General features: G+C 39.3%; 2 protein-coding genes across 5 annotated transcripts in view; one reads left to right on the forward strand and one right to left on the reverse strand.

Moving 5' to 3' along the window:
- Positions 1-1,842: 1,842 nt before the first annotated feature.
- On the reverse strand, positions 1,843-7,655 carry DPY30 (dpy-30 histone methyltransferase complex regulatory subunit). The gene is made up of 5 exons (XM_066547886.1): positions 7,537-7,655; positions 7,005-7,078; positions 6,873-6,920; positions 5,539-5,681; positions 1,843-2,135 (listed from the first exon to the last, which is right to left on the reverse strand). Exons 2-5 carry the CDS (start codon positions 7,038-7,040, stop codon positions 2,063-2,065), a joined length of 300 nt encoding a protein of 99 aa, XP_066403983.1. The 5' UTR covers positions 7,041-7,078; positions 7,537-7,655; the 3' UTR covers positions 1,843-2,062.
- A 3,159-nt stretch (positions 7,656-10,814) lies between these two features.
- SPAST (spastin) overlaps positions 10,815-25,726 on the forward strand; it is a 38,595-nt gene continuing 23,683 nt past the window's right edge. The window contains exons 1-4 of one of the 4 annotated variants that reach the window (XM_066546627.1): positions 10,815-11,285; positions 15,286-15,372; positions 16,619-16,702; positions 22,188-22,283. In XM_066546627.1, the coding sequence (XP_066402724.1) occupies positions 10,880-11,285; positions 15,286-15,372; positions 16,619-16,702; positions 22,188-22,283 (673 nt within the window). In that variant the 5' untranslated portion in view covers positions 10,815-10,879. The remainder of the gene's footprint in view (positions 11,286-15,285; positions 15,373-16,618; positions 16,703-22,187; positions 22,284-25,726) is intronic. The other 3 variants (XM_066546628.1, XM_066546629.1, XM_066546630.1) reach the window with 3 other exon arrangements.

Genomic DNA, 25,726 nt, shown 5'->3' on the forward strand with positions numbered 1-25,726 from the left:
TCTACTCAATTTTACTGCCATTTGGAGCATATACTCAGTTACCTGGGGTAGTTAACACTAAAAAATAATTTTTAAAAGAATGATATAATGGCTTTCAATTACTTAGCAGTGGCCTGTCATACATCTAAAGTTGCCATTTTTAAGTACTTCTTCAAGCTTTTACTCTAAATGTATTTGTATTTCAAAATTTAATACAATTTGTCTTGAAGCTTTCAGAACTATTATTTCCTGTGGAAAAACAGTACCACTTTCTATATTAAATTGGGATAGCAAGCATCTGTCACATCTCTTCACAGAATTTTCATTGTTTTGTAGTGAAGAGTTTAAAACAAGTAAATGCTTTTAAAATTTAGACTTTATCATTACTTTTGTAACTGAGAACTAGATAATACAGGTATTAACTTGCTACTTATTCCTGTTAGAGAGTATCTTCTATGAAGAAGATCTCAATGGGTAAGTAAATTTAACAAGTAAAGGAAAATGGTTGCGTTTATCTTACTGACTTGTCATACCTTCACAGGAATCACTAAGATTTAATTTTTAGAGTGGTAAGTTCACTGCTGCTAGTCACATTACAATTTATTTCTTAGAGGAGGCTGCCAAAAAAGCTGCCATTGTAAATCTTCTAACATCATCACTATGTGAACATGGCTTTTTCATTCTCTTGAATTAAATCTCTAGCCTAGATGAGAAAATAATAGTAGATGACACCACATACCAGTGATACCAGCAGCTGAGTGGATGGCACACTGCTGGCAGGGACAGCTCTCCTTAGTAGTGGGACTGATGCTTTGAGATTCCAGGTTGATGCAAGAATTGTGCAGAAAGCCAGAGTGTTTCAAGTTCTGTGCAGCTGCTTAACAGGTATTACCATCAGGTAAGAAATCCGATTGTATTCTGAATTCAGGTACAAAAATCTAAGAAAATTGCTCTGTCTGGGGAGGATTAAAAGTTGAACTGCTTCTTTTCATTTGGTCTTACACAAATTCTCAACAGAGAAGCTGGAGAGCGTAGATTCCCTTTAAATTAAACAGTTCTTACAGTCTTGCAAAGTTGTTTCTTATGAAATATTGGAATGCCATTTTAGCAATAAAAATAGCTGTACCAAGTCCTTATGGTGCTTCCTTGTCTTCACTTAAATGTTATTAGTCATTCCAGAAAGTCAAAACACTGTTGTTAAAATCCTTTCAGTATCTTTTAGTGTCACTGTTTGATGGAGACTGTGTTCACCACAATGCAGTAGAATTAGTAATCTCCTTCCAAATTTTGGTAAGTTTTCCAAAAGACAGCTTTTACGCTTGATTTGGGGTTTGCAGGCTTCTTTCAAGTTTTGTTCCCCACTCTTACTGCTCTAATTCAGTGTTTCTGTTTTAAGATACTAAGATGTATGTAAAACAGTGAGAACCTTCCTACTAAGACTAACAGCAAGACCTCAGTCCCTGCAAGTTCTTTGACACTTCAACTAAGGGTAGCAGTACAGAGACCTGAATTACAGAACTCTTATATGTTACTTCCAAATTCATTCTGTTTCAGCTGAATCCAGTCCTAGGAGATCAATGACAAATGCTGAACAGCACACCTCATTAATGTACCTATGTGAGACACTGGATTCCGTCTCTAGGTGATCTGTTCAGCTACTGGATTTCATTGTTTTAACTAAACACATTTCCTGGTGTTCTGAAGCAAGCTCTCTCCTCTCTACTTAATAAATAAATTTTAATTGTTCTGCATTTGTTTGCTTTCTGTTTAGGCATGTTGCACTGGAGGGTGCTATATAAAACCCAATTAAATTATATAAATTATCAGCCCTGTGATGGAATTATTCAGACTTCCATCCAGTAGTGGAGTTTCAGTATTTTATTTTCAAAGTCTCTTAATAGCTAGTTTAAAACAAGAGAACAATTTCATGTAAAGTGTTCTTTATTAAATAAACTCAAAAGATAAAGCAAATTGTGTAGTTAAGAAAGACAACAACATGGCTAAAGGATTTTTACAGCAGAAAACAAATTGCGGCAAATGAGCATTTCAGTCTAGCAGCCAAACTGTCCTCATTTTTGTGGAGTTAATTTCGGTCCTCAAATTGTGACTTGTTTTTTAAAAGATATGCTGCTAGAAACTCAATGGGATTGGGCGGTCTGCAAAGAAAAAAAGTACATCAAAAACAAATATTTGTTATTATATGAAATTAGGTAGCTGGAGAACCAATCACCTTCCCTTAAAAGCAACACAGCTCCTCCTAAACACTTCTAAGCATTGATTTAGGGATGACCAACTACCTAGAGTGACTCTGTATATTTCCAGTTTATGTCTAATGAGAAAGTCTTTAAAAAGGGGTCTTAGTCACTGTGGGTTCAATGTTACTAAATTGCTAGAACAGTTACATACTTACATACCTAAAACTACAGTCTGTAAGCATAAATACTGTAGGTACATCACTGGATATGACATGCATTTGCCTCTTTCTTTAACTCATGCTATTTAAAGCAAAACTGAATCTCTGCTTTTTTTCTTTTTCAAGTGGTTATTGTGTAGCCTAGTGTATTAAGAGTTGTTTTCATAGTTTCTGGCAACTGAAACTAACACAACAAATCTTCAAGTTTGAGAAGTGCTGTAACTTGCAAGTAGTCAATAATAAACACTTCTGATCACTGGCCTTAGTCTGTGGTTTTTTTAAAAAGAACTCCTCCAGCTATACCATGTGAATCCTGCTAATCTGGATTCTGTCCACAGAATAAATGACATACTTATTCCACAGCAGGTCAAACCAAAGGTCTGGCAGTGAGCAAATATGCCTATAAAGAGCACAAAAACAACAACAACAACAAAAATATGCAGAGATACTTCTCGGGACCATCCTTTTGGCTTCCAAGCATGTACCAATTTCTGAGCTAGCACCCTTAATAGTCCGGGGTGGATTCCTCTACAGCTTTGACCAGTTGCCTCTTGAGCACAAATAAAATGTTAATGTCCTCAACTGAAAGCAAAAAAATAGCTTAATTATGTGACCTGTGAAGGATCAGCCCTTTGTTCGTTATGAATTTGCTACCTGCTTCATTTAATTTGATTAATGTATCAGAAGAGATAATTAACAGTCCATCCCAATCCATCATCTCTGTGCTGCTGTGATTTAACAGGCTCCTAAATATGTTCATCCACAGAAGCCCCTTTTCTAGATATCATCTAGCCAGTCATTCCATATAGAGATAGCATTCCATACTTAGGACCACCTTGTCACTCTCACTTTTTCACATTCTACCAGAATACAGGGGAATTAGACATAATATTGAAAATAAAAGAACATCACAAATTTAAATAGTGACATTACACTTGTTTTTTACCCCTTTAATTTTAAGTTGGTTTTATCCCTTCAATTTTTAAGTCCTACCATTCAGAATTTATTTTTGATTAAAGCAGTGCATTGACATATACATGTAACAGTTTAACAACATTTTTCCATAAGGGTAATTTTCAGCTCAGAATCTAACATTTTGTCAGGCGTGTTTTTTACTACCCTCTGAGGTCCACAATTTTATGTTTATTTGGATTCAATGTCACTTTCTGTCAGTTTAAATTTTTCATGACAGTCTTCACAGTTTTATGAAGTTTCTGTGCAATTATTTACAATTAATCAACTTAAAAAACAAACAGAAACACAAAACTCCCTAATCTATTCTGTAAAACTCAGTCTCATTAACAACTTTTGTCAGCCACTTCTTCAAATTGTTGTAAGTGATCTTTTCCATGATTCTAGTATTGAACTCGTTTCACCATGAAAATTCAACATTTTTTCTACCCTCTATCTCATACCTTCCCATCAGTTCCTCATCCATACAAAGGTGTTTCCTTTAATCCCAACAGCAACTAACTCATTTTAAAAGCTGTTAGTGAACAACTATGTGAAAAACTTTTTGGAAATTTAAACAGACCACATCATCTGCATTCCTCTTTATGTATGCTTGCTGACTCCTTCAATAAACTCCAAGACACTTAAAAGACCTAACAAAAATTGTGTTGACCTCCTCCCAAATATGTCATTTATCCATATGCTTACTATCCTGGATGGTAATTTCTACTGAATTCCAGGCATGATCATCAGATGTACTGGGCTGTTCCCTGAACACTTCTATATTCCTTTGAAAAAGAACTTAGCACCCACTAGTTATTTTGCTGTTCAATTTTAAGCAGTAGATTATACAGCAGAGCTGATAGTGCAGCTTTTCGCACTCCCAAGGGTTTATTATGCTCAGCTGAACAGACAGTTTGCCCTGGTAGGTTCATAGTATTCGGATTTTTACCTCTATGTTCCCCAACCCCTCCTATCAATGATCCAATTTCCCTTCTGTGATGACCCCCCATAAAGAAGATAGAAAAAAGGCAAGGAAAAAGGAAAAAGGAAAGAGGAAAGAGGAAAGAGGAAAGAGGAAAGAGGAAAGAGGAAAGAGGAAAGAGGAAAGAGGAAAGAGGAAAGAGGAAAGAGGAAAGAGGAAAGAGGAAAAAGGAAAAAGGAAAAAGGAAAAAGGAAAGAGGAAAAAGGAAAGAGGAAAAAGGAAAGGAAAAAGTTTGCCTGTCACACAGGTATTCAGAGTGTAAGGGTGAGTAATTAACCTTGGGCTGTGTTTTACATTTGAGTCTGCAGCAGAACTCCCACAGATGTCAGCTGAAGATCTGCACATCCCTCAGGTGTGCACATGGGTGGACCTTCCTAGGTGCCTAATTTTGCTTAATTAGCTGTCTGTACACTGCAGTTTAAATTCTCAACTCCTTTTGAAGTTCATACACTGTTGATGGTTCTTCTGACTGTAGGTGACATTATGCAATTATGATTGTCTATATCAGCTTTTGATTGTATCATTTCAATTTGAGAGATGGCTCACAAAGTACGATTTGCCACCAGTGAGGATACACCAAGATGCTAGAAATTAGTTTTGTTGAGATGAACAAATGTTTGCTTTTATTGAAGGATACCTGTCTACACTGACTGGTAAAGAGAGCTGGGGCACCTCAACAGCATAATCTTTATTCAGAGGATAAACCATCAGTCTGCTTCTGTAAGAAGCAGACTGTGTTTACAGTGCAGGCTCAGCCACATCCTTTAGAAAGTATCTTAATCTCTGACAAAGATGCATGTCATGCATGATTTGTCTTTCCTTCTCTTAAATGTCAAGCAGAACTGTTTATAATTCCACACTACAAAAGTCTTCAGAACTAGAACATCCTCTTGCCTTGCTTCTGTAAGGTGCATTACGTGATAAAATTAATAACAAAACCTCTCCCCTTTTTCCCTCTAAAACTTTCACAGTAGTGTACCTTATTGGGAGATAATGAATTCAATAAATAACTCCTGTCATGCCATGTGTGCCTAAGTGAGGAACCCACCCTGCATGGTCAATCACAGCACTTCATGGGTTCATAAACCTGTTATAATGAGGACCTTACAAAGAGCAATGCCATATTTGGTGTGGGAGGCCTGAAAAGTGCTGCACTGCCCGAGTTTGAGACCTGCATTTTCCTAGGAAAAGGAACACAGAAGCATCTTACCTCTCTTTTGCAAGAACAGCAAGTCCCTGTAGCAAGATAGGTACAACTGTCTGATCCAAGTAGGCACGTGTGGGTAATGACTGAAGATCCACCTTCTGCTTTGATGTTTTCTCAGCATTTAGTTTCTCATTTTCTACTATCCTCTGAAGTAAAAAAAAAAACCAAAACATGAATGAACACTGGTAATAGCAGTCACATCTACTTTGAAGTGTGTGTGCAAAGTACCCATCTCTGCAATTTGATGGCAATAATTTCTTTACATCTTTTAAGAATATTAAGTGCATATTTTTCCTTGCACAAAAACCTAATCCAGAGGAACCTTTTGTTAAATTCTTATGTTTTGGGGAAACAATGTTGAGAAGTTGTAAGTTTTCTACAAGAGAAGACATCCGATCCCAGTCATTTTTATTTCTGTTTTTTTTTTTTTTAATTTCAGTTCAAATTCACTGATTTGAACTCTACACCACTAAGACAGGAATGACTACCAATGAGAGTCTCAGTTAGATGAGATATGTGCTGTACACATGTGCTTTTAACACAAAATGGTAAAAGCACCAGGTGAATTCAGGTGAAGCCTGACAAAGGAGACTCTGCTAAAGTCTCCTTTGGTGATTGTGCTCTACTCAGGTATAGATTGACATTTTAAAGAAAACATATGCAAAAACATATGCTTCCAGGTACTTCTTGATCAAAAAGTGCTGCATCACCTTACACCATTAACTGTATTTGAAGAGTGATACCCTCCCCCTGCCAGTAAACCACATGTTTTCGGTGCAATGTACATGAATCTACTGGCATGGAACCAATGTGTTATGGTTCTGTAGGAACCATGGAAGCTGAAGCATAGAGACAAGCAGTTATCAGAGAGATAAGTCCCAGAAGATGTTTCAAAGTTGTTTCTGCAAAAGCTGAGCACAGAGTAAGAACTTACAATAAAGGGAGACTGAAGGCTGTTCTTTAATAAGAAGAGTAAATAAATGCCATAGAGTTAGGAAGTGATTCTCCCAGTCTACTCAGCATAGGTTGAGCCTAATGTGGATGGCTTTTTTTGTGCCATAACATATATCTATATCTCTCACAGACAGCAACAGAACAGATAATAATCGTAAGATCCTTCCAAAAAACCTAACTCATTTAAAGGGTCATTATCTAATTCAGTACCGTTTAGAACAATGGAAGTAGCACAACAGAAAATATATTTACAGCTATTTCCACCAGGGACAGCTATTGCTTAGCTCCACTGAGAATATTACATTTTCTGAAGTTAGAATCAGGAGTCAACTTTTTTCCCCTAATCACAAATGTGACTTCCACTGCAACAAAATCTTTGTTACCTCTACATTTTCAGTGAGGCCGTATTCGGAATGAGGATTTTCCGGAACCTGTAAAATAACACATGGTTAGCAAAGCTAAAATTCTCCTTTTACTCATGTAACATAAAGCACATAAACCATTAACTGTAATACCTGTGGCTGTCCCTCCATAATCTGTTCTCCCTCCATGATTCAAAAAGTGAAGTTTGATGGACGCCCAAGAAGATCTAGGAAAGCAATAAAAAAACTGGTCAGCAGGCTGAGATGAAGCCCATGTGACCTAAGCGATATTGCATCATTTGGTTACTAATGGTTACCAAGGCGCAATTACTAGAAAGCACAGGGAGTTGCTCCGTGCTCCCCCCGCGCCAAACTTGAACTGGTTTCTCCCGCACGCAGAACCGAGAAGTGCCTTTAAGTTTCGCGTTTCGTCCGCTGAAGAGAGCAGTACTAGGATTAGAAAATACAGCACTCATGCCCCGGGACACCGGATACATCCCTTTCCCTGCTTCCTTCCTTCCCTCTGTCTGTCCGTCCCTTCCGTGCCCACTACAGCGCCCCGAGAGCCCCCGCGGGCAGGGCCGGGCTGGGGCCGCGCCGCAACCGCGGCCACATGCGGGCGCCGACCCCGGCCGTGCCCCGGGCACCCCGCGGGGGCGAGGCGGCCCCGCCGCAGGGCTCTCACCGCCGGTCGGTCCGGGACGGGCGGGACACCGGGATCGGCGGGACACCGGGAGCCGCTCCGCAGCAACCGCGGCCGCCGTCGCGGAGTGTTTTGACGTCAGTGAAGCGATCGCGCGGCCGGCCCCGGGCGCAGTGCGCCTGCGCGGGTCCCACCCGCGGCCCCGGCCGCGGGGCGGGGCCGGGAACAGGTTCGGTGTGTGCGCGTCTGCAGGCGGGTTTTGTCTTCGGTCGGGATAAAACTCGCGGCATGTACTCGCTTCCAAATCGGCCCGGGGTTTTGGGTACAGGAATATGCTTGTAAATCAATGCGACTTGGTGTCTGAGGAGGTCACTCTGGTGTTCACGAAAAATAACGTTGCTGAAGCTAATTTGGGCCTGAAAGTGGGTTTTTGTTAGTGAAATAACTTAGTGTTAAGACTGCTTGAAGCTTCTGGAAGTTCTTTGGTATTACAAAACCTGTAAAACTTTATATCAGTAAATAAGAGATTTTTTTAAAGGACAGTTACATATACCAAAAGAAAATTCTCCTGAGTGGGCAGGAACATACTTGATGTGAAAAATGTGTATTTTATGATTGGCTTTTCACAAATATTAAAATTAATATTATCTGTGTAATGTTAGAAAGTTATGCTGTATAATTTTCTTAAGTAGCATGTTAAATATAGTTTTAGGTTATAACATAATATTAAAATAGAAACTATGCTATGTAAGAGACTTTTTTTTCCTAAAGAAAGGACTCGCAGTGAGATAGCAACCACAGGACACCTAAATCTTTCAAAGAAAGAGAATTTATTGCTCCATTAGCAGAAGAAATGAACTTCTTCCCACCTCGCTCAGTTCTGAAGATGCCGTCGGGATTAAGAGGAAGAAGTTGACGCTGACCAGACCGAATCCTGTGTTTGAATGGAATTTATGCATCATGTATGAGATGTATGAGTATGCAACAGGCTATTGCTTGTAAGGGTTAATGCTCTCTTAATGTGTGTCCTTTTTCGGGCTTATGTTGCCCAGAAAGAGGTACCCGGACATCTGTAACTCATTGTTTCTATTGTCTCATATTGTCTCGTCCTAATCCAAATTATCGAAATTATTATTACTCTAGTTATATTACTGTTTTAATAACCATTTTTTTTGCTATTGAACTTTTAAAATTTAAAAAAACAAGTGTTGGCGTTTTTCACACTTGATAATATTTTCATAATAGAAGTACATAATCATTCTTACAAAACACAGAAGAAAAATTCTTGGCGTACATTGCTGCATTTTTTCCAGCAGAAAAATTAGTTCCAGTACTAATAGGTTCACTGTCTGTCTAATAATGGTTTACGTCATGAATAGTTGCTAAATGTTTGTATGTTATTTTATATGTGATAATATTCTGTATTTTATACAGTAAGAAAACTCTATACTGTGTACTGTTCTGTCATTAAAAGAAAACCACTCCACTCTGTCATTTAAGAAAATAAATACACATCACCAGGGGCAGCTGGAAGTAACTTTATGAGACATAAACAAACAAGAAAAAAAACCCAGTAGTTTTATAGTAATTTTGGAAGAATGAATAAAATACTGGAGACAGTAGTGATTTTAGTTTGGTGTATCCTTTTAATTAACATGCCCCACTACAACTGCCCTTTCTTGCTATAAGCTGAGGGAAACTTGCTTGTGCACTGAATTACCTGTCTGCAGTTTGGGGACTGTCTCAGCTCCTGTGTGCTGTCACTGTAGGACATGAAACAACCCGACATGCTCACACTATTGTTCTCAAATTGAAAAAAGGGAAGTTTATTTTCTGACTTCAACATTTACAGATTTCCAAAAGTGACAGTTTTAGGAGGATTGGAGGGTGAAAGTGCCACCTCACCAATGACACTGGACAAACCAACAGTCTATCAAATTTCTCCTTCTCCATAAAAGAATCCAAAACCAATAAATTATTTACAAATCAGGGCGACAGTGTGCAGTTCGGGGGTGCAGCACAGAGATGATCTATCATAATCTAGTATCACTCAGTATTTTATTTGTAGAACAGTGTGTGTGACAAAGCAAAACAACGATGAAAAAGATCAGACAAGGAACAACGCACCCACAAAGGTGGGAAGGTTGAAGCAGAGAGGGAGGCTTTCGTTCATAGCGGCAGGCACAGAAGTGCTGGCGTATGGATGCCTCCCTCCCCTAGATTGCTAGACCAAAGGTACCAAAGCATTTTTAAGGTTTGCAATAACCAAAGGAGTAGGGAGCTGGAGGATCTATCTCTTTGGTGAAACACAAATAAATATTATGGCTGGGCAAATAATTGACAAGGGTTTCGACAACTGCATGTTCACTTTTGGTAAGGAGAGTGGAGTAGAGTTAAGATTCATTTTTTTTTCTGGCAGAGCGATGTATCTATAATGTATAGTGAATTCCATTAGCTCCCTGCATGTGAGGAGATAGCCTGTCATTCCCATTACAGAGCTGCGGAGCAGACAAAGCACCGCACCGCACACCCGGGGACAAGGACACCGTCGGGGACTGGCTGCTCCACGCCTCTCCGTGCGAGGGAATTCCCCGGGCTCTGCCTGTGTGCCACCAGCAGTGACTCCGGGCGGGAGCGGCGCCAGGAACTCGCGCTGCATTGTGCCTGCGGGGCGGTTCACAATCCCGGTCAGAATAACTAATCCTGGTAAATTATTCATCGCCCGTCCGCTCGGTGCGCCTCATGGGCCGGCACGGAGCGGCCTCGGCTGGGGCTGGAGCGGGCTGGTGCTGCCGCTGTCGGGCTGCGCTCCCTGCAAGTCCCCGAAAGGAGGCTGCGGCCAGCCGGGGAGCGGCCTCTTCTCCCGGCGACCAGCGAAAGGACAAGGGGACATTTCCCCAGGCTGTGCCAGCGGCGGTCCAGGGTGGACACTAGGAGGAATTTCTTCACAGAAAGGGTTGTTTAACAATGGACTGCCCGAGGAGGTACAGTCACCGTCCCTGATCATGTTCAAGACCCGTCCGGACGCGGTATTTAGTGCTACGGTCCAGTTTCACATCGGTCAAAGGCTAGACTCGATGATCTCACAGGCCTTTTCCGACCACACTGATTCTGTTATTCTGCGCTTTCCAGGCCCAGCACTGAGCGCCCCCGAGAGCCCTCCCCTCGGGGCCGTGGGAGCGGACAGGCCGGGCGCTACAAGTGCCATACCCTCGCCTACCATGGTGGAAGGGCCGGTGCCACCGCTCCCCGCCCCGGCTGGGGCCGCCCACATCCCGCCCTCCGTCCCTCCCCCTGGGCCGGCCGAAAGGGGCGTCGCCGCCGCCGCCATCGCCATGGCCGGTTGTTGTCAGTCCCTGGCAGCGGGTTATGGCTACGGCGGTGAATGAATTCTCCGGGCGGCCGAGGGAAGAAGAAGGGCTCAGCCGGCTCCAGTTCTGCGCCTCCGACCGCCGGCGCCTCTCCTTCCTCGCCGCCCGGGCCGGCGCCCCCCGTGCCGCCGGCGGGGGCGGCGGCGGCGGCGTCCCCGCACAAGCGGAACCTGTACTACTTCTCGTACCCGCTCTTCGCCGCCTTCGCCCTGCTCCGCTTCGTCGCCTTCCAGCTCGGGCTGCTCTTCGCCTGGCTCTGCGAGCGCCTCTCCCGCGGCGCCCTCATGGCCGCCAAGGGCAGCAGGGCCGGGGCCGGCGAGGCGCCCGAGCCCGGCGGGGCGCCCGAGACGGTGCGGGCGTGCCACAAGCGGGCCTTCGAGTGCATCTCCATGGCTCTGCGCATCGACGAGGACGAGACAGGTAGGGAGGGAGCGCCCGCGGCCCCCCCGGGGTGCGGGGGGAGGCCAGCAAGGCCCTGTGCCGTGGAACCGCTTTCAGCTGAGAGCAAACAAAACCCGCTCGTGGGAGAAATGCGAGGGGTGAGCCGGACTGTGCCCGTGGGTGAGCCGGGCTGTGTGCGGGGGCCTGCGGACGCTGTGTCCGTGGGTGAGCTGGGCTGCGCCCGCATGCGGTGGCGGTGCTTTGGTCCCCGGCCGGGTCCGTCCCTGCCGCAGCCCGCAGGTGCGCGTTGGATCACAAAGCTGGGGCCCGAGCTCGTTCCCCTCGCAAGACAAGTGCTTGTATTTCTCCCCAAAACTCAATTTTTGCCGCTGGGGTCTGGGTGAGGTGGTTAGAAATTGCGGGCGGGTGTGTGACTGTAACTAGCCCTCACGAAGCCAGCTGGACAACAAAAGCAGCAAGGACAATAATAAGGATGCGTCCTACAGTGCACTGCCTGACAAACGATGCGAGTGCTCAAGCGAGGCTGCGGGTTACTTGGCCTTCAGAATGCCCATTTGAAGTGGTGTGACTTCTAAGGAAATAAATACTTTAAGTATTTTGGCAGTTTCTTAAAACATGTTTTTCTCAAACTGTTTGACATGCATACTCTTAAAAAAAACTAAAAACCTACCACTGTGTGATGAGAAGAGCTTAAGGAGAATGTTTAGGGTTCAGTGAAGTAAAACAGAGGAGTGAGGATTTTTTTTTTGTAGAGCATTAAAAAAACCCCAACTGAACAAAACACTTGCTACTGAATTAAATTTAATCATTTATTCTAAATGCAGCAGTATGATTCTGTCAGCATGCAAAAGGTAGGCTTTGGGGGCATGCTGTGCTGATGTTTAAAATTCTCTGGAATAGTCAGAATGCTTTATTCTAAACTTTCAGTTGTGCTTTAATGAAACTGCTATCCTAGAGGAGGAGATTAAACATACAGGAGTAGGCCTTCAACAGAAGCTGCATGCTGACAGCACCATAAAAGCATGGGATGTGTCCTCCTTTGCATTGACAGTTTGGGAGTGGCAGTAGTGTGCTCTGGGAGAGAAAAAAAACTTGCACCATGTGCAGCAGGGTTAGTTCAGCATAGATGTACAGCAGGGAGCACTGAGGGTCGTAGGAACAAAGCCTGAAAGAAGGTGAGGTAGCTGAAAGCTTCGGTGTTGTTGGTGATTGCTCTGTGAGTGAAAAAGTCTTACCTTATCAGGCACCTGTTCCACTGCTGTGACCTGTTACTGTTGGTGGTTTGGAGAGTAACCCTTAAATATGAATTTTAATAATAGACTTGCTCTGTAGGTATCTTTAGGGTGATGATACATTAATTAGCTGCACAGGCCATACATTTAGTAAGATGATTGCTGCTAATATGAGCAGTTGCACAACTGTTACAGCCCTGCAACTGCAATATACATTCCACTGAGAAAGAACTCCCTTTAATACATAGATTTGTTATTTGCTTATCTGATTTTACCAGAATACTTTGAAATTTTTTTTATCTGTAAACAAGCTTTTTATATCTTCAAAGAGAAAACTGTACGTTAGAAATAGTATGTGAAATGGTTGGAATTTCTGAATTGTCTAATTGCCTGTTAGTTTTGTGGCCTTTTTGCTGTTGTGGGAGCTATGCATACTTCAGTAATTTTGATAACACTTCTGATAATTTTTTATGTTTCTCGATTGGTGGGGCAGTTATTCTTGTTTTGGTATTTTCACAATTAAGCTTAATATCTTTTCCTAAGAAGGCACATGTGGTGTGTTGACCCCTGCAAGCAGTTAAGCATCCACACAGCTGCTTGCTTACTCTTCTCAGTGGGACAGGGAAGAGCATAGGAGGAGCAAAAGTGAGGAAAAAAAAAGGTGAGAAATCTTTCCAAACAATGATTGCCTTGGAAGACAGCCCCCATTCAGTTATTCATCTGCCCAGGTTTTTGTTGATGAGCATTATATTGTATGATGTGGAATATTCAATTGGCCAGTTTGGGTCAGTCATCCTGCTAGTGTCCTCTCCCAACTTCCTGTGCACTCTCAGCCTACTCACTGGGGATCTAGATGGGAAAAAGAAAACCTTGAGGTTTTCCTGTTCAACACACCCAAAACATTTCTGTGTTATCAGCTGTTTTAGTCACAAATCCAAAACACAGTGCCGTTGGGGCTGTTTGAGGAAAATGAGCTCCATTCTGCCAGAGCCAATATAACAAGTCAGCAACTTCCAAGGACTGTGATGTTTATTTTATTTTTAATGTCATAATCACTGAGAACTAGTCAGCCATTCTGTGTGGAGTTGGAGCACACCCTTTGCAAACAGCTTGGTGTGGTATTGTGCTTTGGAAACTTTCTCCAGTTAAAAGCTGGAAGTGAAATTTTAGTGATGACCTTGGCATGTTTGCAGTTGCCCCAAAGAATAACAAAGCCATTCAGGCTTTGTTAGCACAAGTGGCTGGAATCATCTCAAATCAGATTTTTATTTAGCTATAATCAGTCTTAGATTTATGATTTACACTGCAGTTGAAACTGTTTCAGTGGGTGGTGGAGAGAAGAAGCTTAAAGAAAAAGTCTAAAGAGAGGATTAAAGTCACTCACCTTAGGTGATTTAATTTATCTATCTTTGTCCTCAACAGTCAGGATATATGAGGCTGGTGAAGAAAGGGCAGTAATGATTTAACTCCCAAGCTGTGTGGTGTTCATGACTATAGGCAGGTGGTCTGTGGTTTGTGGTGGTAAGAAGAACAAAGCATGAAATTATCTGCACAGGGGAACTTGCCAAATGTTATTAAGGGATTTTTTTTTTAATCTGAAGAGGAGCAAGAGAAAACCCTGAAGAGTATTCTAGAAATGCATTGAAATATTTTTGCTAATGCTGAAATTTGCTAGAAAATAGGTTTGGGACTGAAGTTATTGAAAGATTCAAAAGATTTGAGTGTAGAAGCACACAACCACTGGTAACTGGCACTTAGGAATAGTATTGTGAAACATTGTCATCTGAAAATAGGGTAATCATATCTGAAGTTTCATTGTAGGCATTTTTAGTTTTTCCTACCACTAGTAGCTTGTTAATGATCAGGTTTTATGTTCCTAGTACCTAATTTGTTATACTCCTCTGTGGAAATGCATGCTTAGTGTGATATAATTATGTTGCAAAATTATTTTTCAATATGCAGGCATATTAATTTTTAATGCAGAGTACTTATGGAAAGAGAGCAGTATGAAGTAGATATTAATAGGTGTTCAGTGGTTGACTTGCAGTCATGGTGTCACATGGCTTAGGTCAGGCATAGGCATGTTCAAGGCTGTGTTTGCTTTAATATCCACTCAGGACATGGTTGGTACAGAGGTGAGCTCTCACTCTGCTTGTGTTCTGCTTCATGTGAAAGCTGACACACATCTGTAATACAGCAATTTCATAATAGCATAAACAAAGAAATGCCCTCATGACAAATGAGCTGCACTGCACAAAAGGTAACCAGAGAAGTGTCTCTCATCTCTCTCATGTAGTGTCTTAGACTTGTTGCGCTTCTTCTTGAGTTTCTGTGCTTCTAGTGTTATTTTGGGTGTTATTAGTGCTATTATTGGCTGTCACTGGAAGATGAAGAGGCACATCTCTAGTTGACATTCCAGAAGTAAAAACTGTTAATTTCACCATTTATGTTGGGAGTGAATATGCGTGGGTGAGCTTTTATGTCTTTTTTTTTTTTTTTTGGGGGGGGGGGGGGGGTGGATTTATTTCTTTAAGGCAGATGAAGAATTATTCTTGAAACAGGCAAAAGTGATTTGAGGCTGGTGTAGTACCTGTTTTTAATAGAAAAGCTTATTTGATATTTAAATAGATATAAAGTTGACAGTGTCCCTTTAAGACTTCCTTTAAATCACAGGATTTTGTTCAAATATCTCTTCCTCTCTCTTACTTGTTTTATGCAGCATTATATAGAACCATTCTTAAGCTTTAATTCGTTCAAGAAAATAATGGGCTCACTTCCTTTTTAAGCAGGACAAAAGGAACAAGCTGTTGAATGGTATAAGAAAGGAATTGAAGAACTGGAAAAAGGAATAGCTGTCTTAGTAATTGGTCAAGGTAAGCCAGTTTTGAGTTTTGTGGAACTGATTTTGGTTTATGGCTTCTTTAAAGTGAGAAATCAATATTACTAAATATGGTAGGGCTAGGAGCAGCCTGCTGTATGAATTATTTCATAAGGATCTTTCTTATTCCCGTTTTAGCTGTAGGTGAACACTGGTCCTTTTCTCTGTTCCACCTTAATATTCTGGTCTATATCACATGCAAATCTTGCTCCAAATATTTTCAGACTCTGCAAAATCATAAGGAGTTCATGAACACTGTTAAGTAAAACATGTGATTTCTTATATAATGGGAGTGCCAAAATACTGAGTTTTGATTTGAGTTGCTGAAGTTGACAGTTCATGTTCTCACTTATGCAGAATTTTATATTCCCTTCAGTATAATCTAAAAAGAAACCCCCAATTTGGAATGGCCTGACATTGTGTTTCTGAATAACTTAGGCCAAAATAACTGAACATTTCCAACAAAGGAAGAAAGCCATCTCTCTATTTGGAAACATTTTAACCTTTAGTGTAGAAGCAGGTATGTACCATGGAAATACAGGTGTAGTGAAGGACTGGCTGAAAATTTCTGTCCTCAAAATAACAGTGAAATAATAACAATCCAAATTACCTGCCCCAAACCTGAACCTGTAAGTGTTTTTGCAGACTTGTATTTATTCCTTCACCTGTGTTTAAAAGTATGTGGTGATCTTACTTAGGGGGCAATACTAGTGGCATTTGGTATAACCTGTATAAATTGCAGAGTGTAAAAAAAAAAAAGCTTGACTTGAACAGACAGTATTTCTTAGAAAGTGGTGTTAATGTCTAATTCCATGTGTTTTAAAATGTAAAGGGACACAGTCAACTGAATTAAAATCTGTTAATTTTGTCAAAATGAAGTCATTCAAATTGTACTTGCCTCTCAGTCACTTTTCAAGCTTTTTAAAAATCTTTTTCAAATTTTATTTCTGTTCAGACAAATGCAGAGACAAGGGACATACTAGGTCAGTATGAAATGTTAGACAATATACAAAGCAGTTTTTGGGTTCCTATCACTCACTGTTGTAAAGCAGAGAGTGTCAACTAACTTTAAATTTTTTATTAAATAGGAAGCTTTAGAGTTTTCTTCATTAGTTTTGTAATGAAGTTCCATAGTGGAGGGGGTAGATAAGGGGTAAGAGGAGGAGGAGGGAAGCCTGGGTATAAGTATTTTATCGCTTAATTTACCAGATTGTGTTTTAACATGGATTTTTCTTTGTAAGGTGATCAGTGTGAACGGGCTCGACGTCTCCAATCTAAAATGATGACAAATTTGGCAATGGCCAAGGATCGGTTGCAGCTTTTAGGTACCAGTTACAATTCATGACTTTGGAAAGTTTGTAATTATTTGCACAACTTCATTTAATATATTCTTCTGAAATATTACTTTGATTTTTAAAGTGAAGGAGTCATTATCTTTGTAGGGTCTCTTTAGTTTAATTTTCAGTTGGGAGTAAGTGCTGTTGATGGATTTTGAAAATGGAATTTCATGACCCACTTTCAGGTGTAAAAGTAACTGAGAAGTCTTTATATCGTAGCACACTTGACTCATAAAATGAGGAAGTCTTGATTAACTCCTAATGGAGTTTGTTCAGGATTTTTCTGTTAGTACTGTAGTGAAATTTATGATATATTGCTGATCATGGGTGCCAAGTGTGCTTCTTGCAAGTGTAACTACTTCATGTTCTGTTGATTTTGCTGTCGCTTATATTAACAATTTTCCTTTTTATTGGTAAATAATAATAATGATGATGATAATAATAATTCTTTAATATCATGTAGGCCATAAGGTTGTGAAATTCTAATTTTCTTGATTATTTTCTAGTAGTGTTCTATTTTAAAATTAGAAGGTACGGTCATATTTTTCAGAAGCATAGTGTTGTATAGCTTTAGCTTTATTAAAATTACATGTTTTATATAAGTTTTTAACAGAGTAAAAATCCTTCCATCAAACAACAGAACCATTGTCCTGTGTAGTGCATCTTCTAAATTTAAAACTTTGAAAATGCTTTCAGTTCAGTCAGTAAAAGTAAAATAAGGGATATTCTTTTAATTGTTCTTCAAGGGTACACTAACAAATGTACTTGATTTTAACTTGCATATCTCAACTTTAATCTTACCCTCTCCTGTGTGGAGTTCTACTAACTCATTCTTCTAGGAGCATATAGAGGAGATGGGAAAACTTGGGCTCCTTTCTCCTCTTACACTTCATGGTTCTGTGGTCCTAGCTGGTGATTGACAGGGAAGCTGTGACAATCCCAAGGAAGTGAGCCCCTTTTGTTTCCCTTGAGTTCCTAATGTCTTTAATATTTTTTGAAAAAAAATTAAGGGGACAGGAGGTGAAAGAGACATCTGTCTTCTATGCTTTAGTATGGATATTTCTTCATATAGTTTTAGTAAATGGAGAAAAGATATTTTCCACTTACTAGGGTTAAAGGCTGACTTCTAGACGTAATATGAACTAGGGAGCAATAGAGTGAAAGGGATTACATGTAACAATCTTTGGTAAGGTATGGCTTGAAGCAGCAGTGTTTGTGTTTTGTGGGTAGTGCTTCATCCTTGCTTGTATTACTTTAGTAGTGCTTGCAGTGTTGGTAAGTTGCTTACTTGCTGTGATCCAATTGAAAAGAAACAAAGGATAAAACCCACAAAAAACCCCTGGAGTTGAAGTATATTCATCTCTACTACCAGAAAGTGTGATTACAGATCATATTTGTTTGCTTCATTCAGAGTGCAGATTGAAAGGTAAACAGAATAGTGTTTATTACGTTAGTTGATGTAAAATAATGATTTATTTTTATTTTTGAATTACCAGTTTTAACACTTTGGTTTGCCTAGGTTCTTGTTAATTTTTACTGAGGATGTGCTTCATAGTGTACCTAAAAGCGAAATTTGGATAAAAAGGAGCAAGTGAAGTCATGTGCCCTTTAGGAAGGCAAAAGATGTGGTTTGGAAGGATATTTCAATGGTTTTAAATCCCTACAAGTTTGATCATTAGGGTTCTATTTGAGTAATATTTTATGCCATCCAACCAACTTTGAAGTATTGACAGCATATTTTTTTTTCTGTCATTTTTAATGGATTTTGTAGAAATTTAAGGTGATCTAGAGTTGAATTCCATGTGCCATTCTAAACACACTTTCAGCCTGTTACTTATAGTAACGTATTTGGAAGTCTTTGAGTCCTGTAAAGATCCTTTTGTAGTTGAATTAAGCATGAGGCTCTTGAAGCTATTACAGTTAGATGAAGTGATTTTTTTCTATGAATTGAACTCATAAGTGTTGTCTGCTTTGTGGAATTTCTCCCTTTCTTAAGTCAGAATAGGCAAGTCCTTTATTACATTAGCTGAAAAGATAAAGCAAACCAGACAATAATGCCAAATATTTCATCCTGCTTGCTAGAGGGAGATGAGATTGCAGACTACCTAACTCAAATGCTATCTAGTCAAGCAGGTTACATTGATAGTACATAGAAAACTAAAATTAAATCATGCTGATTACAGCTGTCCCTTGAAAGTGCTCAGAGTTGTTGGTTTTTTAGGGTTTGTTTTTTTGAGGTGTTGGTACATCACCTGTGTTACATCACACATGCCTTTAATTTGCATGACCCCTCTGATGGGGGTGTTGGACACTGCGGGTGAGAGTGTGATGTCTGATCACACCCATGTGTTGCCACTCTGTCATCACACCACTGATGCCTTCCAATGCTGGAAGAGGGTGGAGCTACCCACTGTGGATGATGGGTTTTCTACTTTGAGCCCTGTTTTCATCCTGGCTCTAAATTATGTCTCTTACTCTGTTTGAAGCTGTCCCGTAACACAGTCTGAAAGCTAAAGTGACTGCTGGTGTGTTTCAGGTCAACCCAAGGGGACTTGATTGCTTTGACACTCCATTGACAATTTTGGGTTGTGCTGGCTGTCAGGAGACTTGTAATTTCTTCTGTTTGATTTGGTGGTGGCTCCTGATTTTTGACATGGTTTAGGGTATGTTTGTTGTGTGGTTAAATCTTGCTTTGATGGTCTTCACACACCTAGTCTCTACTGGATGACTGATCACCCATGTTAGAGTCATTAAATTTGATGTATTTAGAATGACAGGAGGGTATTTGTTTTCTACAGTTGATAGACAGAACTTGGCAGCTTGTTGTTCCTAAAGATAGATGGCTGTAATGGTCAGTGCAACACTATTCAATTCTAATGCTATTCATGTGTTTTACCAATCTGTGTTCTCTCATTCCAGAGACTTTCTGTAGGGGCACAGATTTCTGTCACAAGTGCCTTCCTGTGTATTTAGTGTAGCTTCAGTATTTTGGTGGAGAGTGTTATGTGATACATAATTCAAATATCTGTCATCAGTATCCTCTTTGGAGGGTATTAATATTCCTCTATTCTGCCTGTGTAGGTACAGTCTTCAATGGACACCTTTTGGAATATTTAACTTCTTGGAGGAGATGGTGCTTTTTGCTTCAGGCTCATGTTACAGGGTAGCATTTTTTTAGTTTCCTTGAACTCAAGCTCTAGTGTTGCCTAAATAAGGCAGTGGCTGCAGTGCTGTTTGTTTGGTAGGTTTATGTCAGTGTTGTATCATGAAAGTGAAATAATGAATGAGAATCTGTGAACTTTCTGTCAGTGTCTGGAAAAATAGGGAGAAAGTATTTAAACGGAAGATGATGGTATCCTATAATTCCCTGGAATAATATTTAAAAGCTCAATTTATTTTTGATATCCCAGAGGAGCCTACAGCTATACTGTTCCTAAAGAAATGTGATATATATTTGCCTTTTGAAATTTTATGTGCAATACTAAAATGAAATGTTGATAGGTAATGTGATGAGAGAACTCTGAATTGAAGCTGGACAACAGTTGGATTACATTTTTTCTTTGGCTGGAGTTCCTGAATATATGGAACTAGCTAAGCATTGATAATTGTAGTAGAACCCTGGTGTCAGATTGTAGCATTGAAGCAAGTAGCATTTCCTGAACTCCTGCACCAGCCAATTGATGTTATTATGGTTGCTCACTAGAAAGTTTTTTTTTTGTTGTTAAGCTCAGAAATGTTTTCCAAAACTCAACGGATTAGCTAGTATCTTCAAAGTCTATGAATACTAATTTTGTTTCCTAAGCTTCCTGTATGTTCCTTGCATGCACTGGGCAGGGAGTAGACCATTCTGCTCCTCCTTTGGCACTGCTGTGTCCACTAAAGTAGTTTATTGTCTGCAGTCAGTCCTGCCAAAGGGATTTTCCTTACCTGTCTGGAGAGGACAACTTATGAGGGTAACTTCTTGGAAGTTGCAGAGCTTGTGGTTGTTTGCAGGCTGTTCTTGTGTGACTGACATTTTTTTGCTTTACTCTGTCTGTTTAAAGCCTTCAATTTAAAATGAAGTAAACTTTGTGTACATATACTAATCTTGAGCTTTAGCTTTTCATAAATGCCTGTAACTAATAAATTTTCATTCCAAGCTACATCTTGTTGAACCTAAATGTTATTAAGCCATCACTTTAACTATGAAGTGTAAGGATACTTTTCAGGAAAGCTAAGCAGTGAGTGATGAAGAGCAGGAAGAAGAAAGGAGCAAAACAGAAAGATTAGGGAGAGTTCTGTAACAGGTAAAGAAGCCTAAGGAAGGTGATGTTCATGCTTGTTGGTTGTACCATAATAGGCAGGCTCTGAATGGCACTTCTTCCTCCAGCCAGGTTATTTAATTAACTGTGTACATTTTTGTGTACACAATTGTGACCTTAATTGTGTACATTTTCAGTAGAATTTGTCTGCTTTTGCAATATATGCTTTCATAGTACCAGAGCACATTGCTTTTGCTTTTCTACTTGGCATCTCTTTTCTTGCAGTTTCTTTGTAGTGTTATGTCTTGTGGGGGGAGCAGAAGGGAAAAAAAAGCAGGAGGGAACGAGAGAGCTTGGCAGTGTATGCATTACATCCTTGCAGACCATGCTTGGTTTTTAAAACAAGAGGGGTGTGTGTGGAATAAATAAAGATGGGAGAGGTACCCAAAGGTATGGCCTAGAGGTTTTTAACTGCAGTGGGAAAAGCAGGAGTGGTAGCTGGACTGCAGAGAACAAGTGGTCCTTAACTTTTCTTTGGTGTTTGCAGCCTTACACCTCTTTGACTTATGGTTTGGCTGTTTCTCATTACTTCTCTCATTACTTTCTCCTTAATCTTTAGCTTTATAAATACTGTATTCAGATGTTTCTGTTAATCTTCCTAAAGAACACAATTTGCATGACAATTTCATTGACTTAATTTCAAGGCAATTAAATATCTAAATAGAGGTGTCAAATGGCATCGTTGTAATGTGTATATGGTGTCCTGCTTTAAGTTTGAAGGTTTCTGTAAAATGTTGACTAGCTGTTACTACTTAAGTGGAACATTTATTATGAAGACAAGTGAGGACTCTTTGCACCTGGTCAAAAGTAACACTTTGAGAAGGACATTCAGAAATGTGTTATCAACATGAATATTTATTAAATTAAATTGAGTTAATCCTGAACGTTGTGTTTAACAGTAACTGCAATCACTAGACTGGAAAGATTGTAATTAATTCAGCCATAGAGGGCGAGTTTTAAAGCTGTTTTCAGTCATGCTCATACTAACAGAGTTTTCTTACACATTTGCTGAATGTGTAGAATAGGTAGAAATATTCCTTTTATCTTTAACTATAACAAAGCCAAACTTGACATTTCTGTATTCAACATACATAAATTTTCTTGGTTCATTTTTTGTTTTTGTTTGTTTATTTTGTCCTTTTTCCTCCCTCCCCCTCTGTTCTACTATGTAGAGAAGCTGCAGGCAGTTTTGCAAATTTCCAAGCCGCAAATGGAGGTCTATAATGACAGTACTAACCTGGCATGCCGCAATGGACATCTCCAGTCAGGTGGGTTTGGTTTTACCAGCACCTATTGAGGGGATGTCTCTCAGTTCCTGGTGTGTTACAAGGCAAAATAATGCAATGCTATATTCTGGCCCTGCCAGCTTTAAAATAAAATTATTCATACTTCTGTTTTTAAAGGCTTTGTGTAAAATACATTCCATACTTTCCATGGCTTTGACAACACTGTTTTATTTTGTAGTATTCAGTTTTCTCTTAAATGACTGTCCTAGAATTCAAATCTATTTACTAAGGCAAGATTTTAGAAAATATTTCTCATGTAATATTCTTCAAGGAATTACATTAAACCTGTTTTAGAAAGTGTCAGTGTTGGATATATAGCTTATACGTTGTGCCTACATTAATTTGCTCTTCCTTTATGATATCGTGAATATGCATTAAGCAACTTAAAAATTTTGGGGGTTTTTACATCAAGGAAGTGAGATGCAATTGAAATGAGGGGAGAATGACAGCAGCTCTTGCATTTTGTCAAAGAATGTTGTTTTAATCCTTTCCCAGAAGACTGAACCAAACTTATTAATATAGCAGAAATGAACTTTTTTTGTCCATAAACAAAAGTTGTGCAAGTCCAAGGGTTACCCAAAGTATGGAATGTTTGCAGCTGTGGGATCCCTGATATAGTACCATGAAAGTCAGGTTATTAGCAGGCATCTGGATTTCTTAAATGGATGGTGCCTATGCTCTTGTGCTTGCTTTTTCTGTCTTTTTGGGGTGTGGGGTGAGGGAGTGTTTTTTGTAAGTAATACACTTTTTTTCTTAAAAGCAATATAAATAGGTGGTTATGCTTCAATCTGCTAATCATCTTGCTGTTGTTTTTCCTTTATACATGTAAAACAATATTTTCATATGGACAGCTCTAATAATTTAAAAACACAAAGTAGATGACAGGGTTTCTTAGAAAACTACAAAATCAGTTTGCAGCTACTTCAGATAAGAGGGCTGTTGTCTCTGCTTGAGAAGGTAGAGGTACTTCAGAGGTGTTGAGCCACAGGGCTTTGGCATAAGCTTAGTTTTCTATCTGTGGGAAGTGTTACCTGCCCTGTTGCCTAATCAGGTTGGGCTTTTTAAAAGTTCAGGATTTTATGAAGTATGATACATGGTCATTCTTAGTTTTAACATAAACAAAGTACCTTTTTGTCCATCATTGGTCTAAAATTTCATTGCTTTAATTTATTTGCCTTTAAAAGCCAAAGACTTTACAGATGTTTTTGCTTCATAATTTTGAGTAAGGTACTATTCTCACAGCCTTGTTGCACATTTTTTCTATTTCCAAAGTGTTACTGGTTTGAGATTCTTCCTTCTCTTAAGATAGTATTTGTGTCAGCCTTCCTCCCCAATTTACTTGATTCTAACACAAATGATTGCCCATCCCTATCCTCAGCATTTGTGATTTCCAAACTTACATGAATAGGTAGAGATTTTTCTAGGAAGTTTATCTTCCAGTTTTATACTGAGGTTTTTCAAGACCTCATGGCAGTAGTATCACCTGCCCTAGTTGCAGAGGGCTATGCAGTAACTTGTCTAAAGAGTAATAACAAGTAGCCTTGAACCCAACCTGTACTTGGAAATAATATTAATTTATTATTCATCATTCTTCTTCTCATAGCAGTTTTAAATTAGATGTAAAACAATTTACCTGTATTTTCCCCCCTCAAATGTGGTTGTTTTCCTTTTCATTGTGGATTGTAGTTTTCTTTTTTTAAAACAAGCTAGGGAAGGAGATTATGCCAGTCTTGCCAAAGACAGAGTTTGAGTTTTATGAACTCATTTAGTTGTCATACAATACTTAGAGTGTTACAGTAATCCCAGTGTATACCATTTGATGTGTAAATGCCAGCATGATGGATGGCCAGACAGAGCATTACATTTCTATTACCTCAACATGAGTACTGTGCAGCTAGCTAGTATTTTACCTCATTTTTCACATGGAAGGAGTTGCTGGCATGTCTTTAATAGTAGGCATATACTGGCAGTGTTTGTTATGGTGCAGAAGTTCTATTTTTAATACTGAAGTTTTCAAAGGAGTTCCCTGAGTGGAAGAACAAGTAGCGATAATATTGTTTTTAACAGCATAATTTGACAAAAGCAGATCTTTGACTAATTTGGATCTGTCAGTTCAGAAAGGAAAAGCAGCTCTAACTCCTGGCTTGTGTAGCTGTGCTGCCACTGAAAACATGCAGCATGTCCTTCTTAGTTCCTGGAGCTTTCTGTTAAATAGCTTTTATTGCTTGCATCTATCTATTTGAAAAATCTGAAATGAATTTTTGAAGAATTGCGATTTTTGGGGGCTGTTGTGAATGCTGATCCTGAATAACAATCAGTCTTGCAATTGCTGCAAGTTTAAAGCAGCAATTTAAAGTTTTTTGGTTTTGTTGTTTTTTAAAATGAAATGACATACATAAACTTACAGATAATTTTAGACTGGTAGATTTTTTCTTCCAACTTGGTGTCCACAGACCATGTAGAGTAACTTGTTTTAGTCCCTTTATCTTACTTCTCAATAGGCATATGTAGGGAATTTCTGAGGAATATTCCCTGATGATTTTTAAGATGTCACAACTGAAGGCTGGAAATTGTACTGTGGTACTGGAATTGCTGCTGTTAATTTGAATTTAAACTTCTATTTTGGATGCTTAAGAAATTAGAGACTAGTAGAAACTTGTTTATTGACATATGCTTTAATTTGTTTTAAGTGCAGAAAAAAAATAATGGGTTTGCTTTTTTGGAAATATAAAGGATATTGTTATATTAAATAAATGAGCTACAGTTGAATAATTTTAAGATTGTTTTTGCATTTCCAGGTATTTAATATAATCAAGCTTCTCTTAGATTTTTTCAAACATATTTGTACTTAATCTTTAAAGCCAGTTTAACATAATAAGTATCTATATTATATAATAACTTACAGAAATTCTTTCTGTAAGGGAGTCTGAAATTGGGCACCTCTGCATCTTATCACAATTTAGCCAATAGAAAACTTCAGACAAAATTTTTCTACTTGCTTGTTTGTAATTTGTGTTGTGTGTGTATTTGGATGGCAGATTAAAATTGCAGGGATGCTTTCAGGACCAGACAGCTATTATGTCTGTGTAATCTAGTGGTGTTAGCCTGGAGCTATGAAGTAAATTATTCTGTCCTGAATTAGAGAGTAAAATCAAACTGATTAAGCATCTATTACTATTCTATAAGTATGTATGAAGTAAACAGTTGAACTGTTCAGTGTTTCAAATACACTTGAAAAAATTCCATGGTGTCTATTTACAAGTAGAACATATTTTAGGTACTTCCTTATTGTTTTATGCAGAACAGTGAAACATTTGGCAAAATGCTGCTGGAGATACTAGGCATTAAAGTCACTTGCTGTGTATTTCCAGACTTTCAGTAGATAACAAATAAAAATGGGTAAGAAATGTGTTTGGGGGGTTTTT

Source organism: Molothrus aeneus, chromosome 3, assembly GCF_037042795.1.
Source record: "Molothrus aeneus isolate 106 chromosome 3, BPBGC_Maene_1.0, whole genome shotgun sequence".
Taxonomy (NCBI): domain Eukaryota; kingdom Metazoa; phylum Chordata; class Aves; order Passeriformes; family Icteridae; genus Molothrus; species Molothrus aeneus.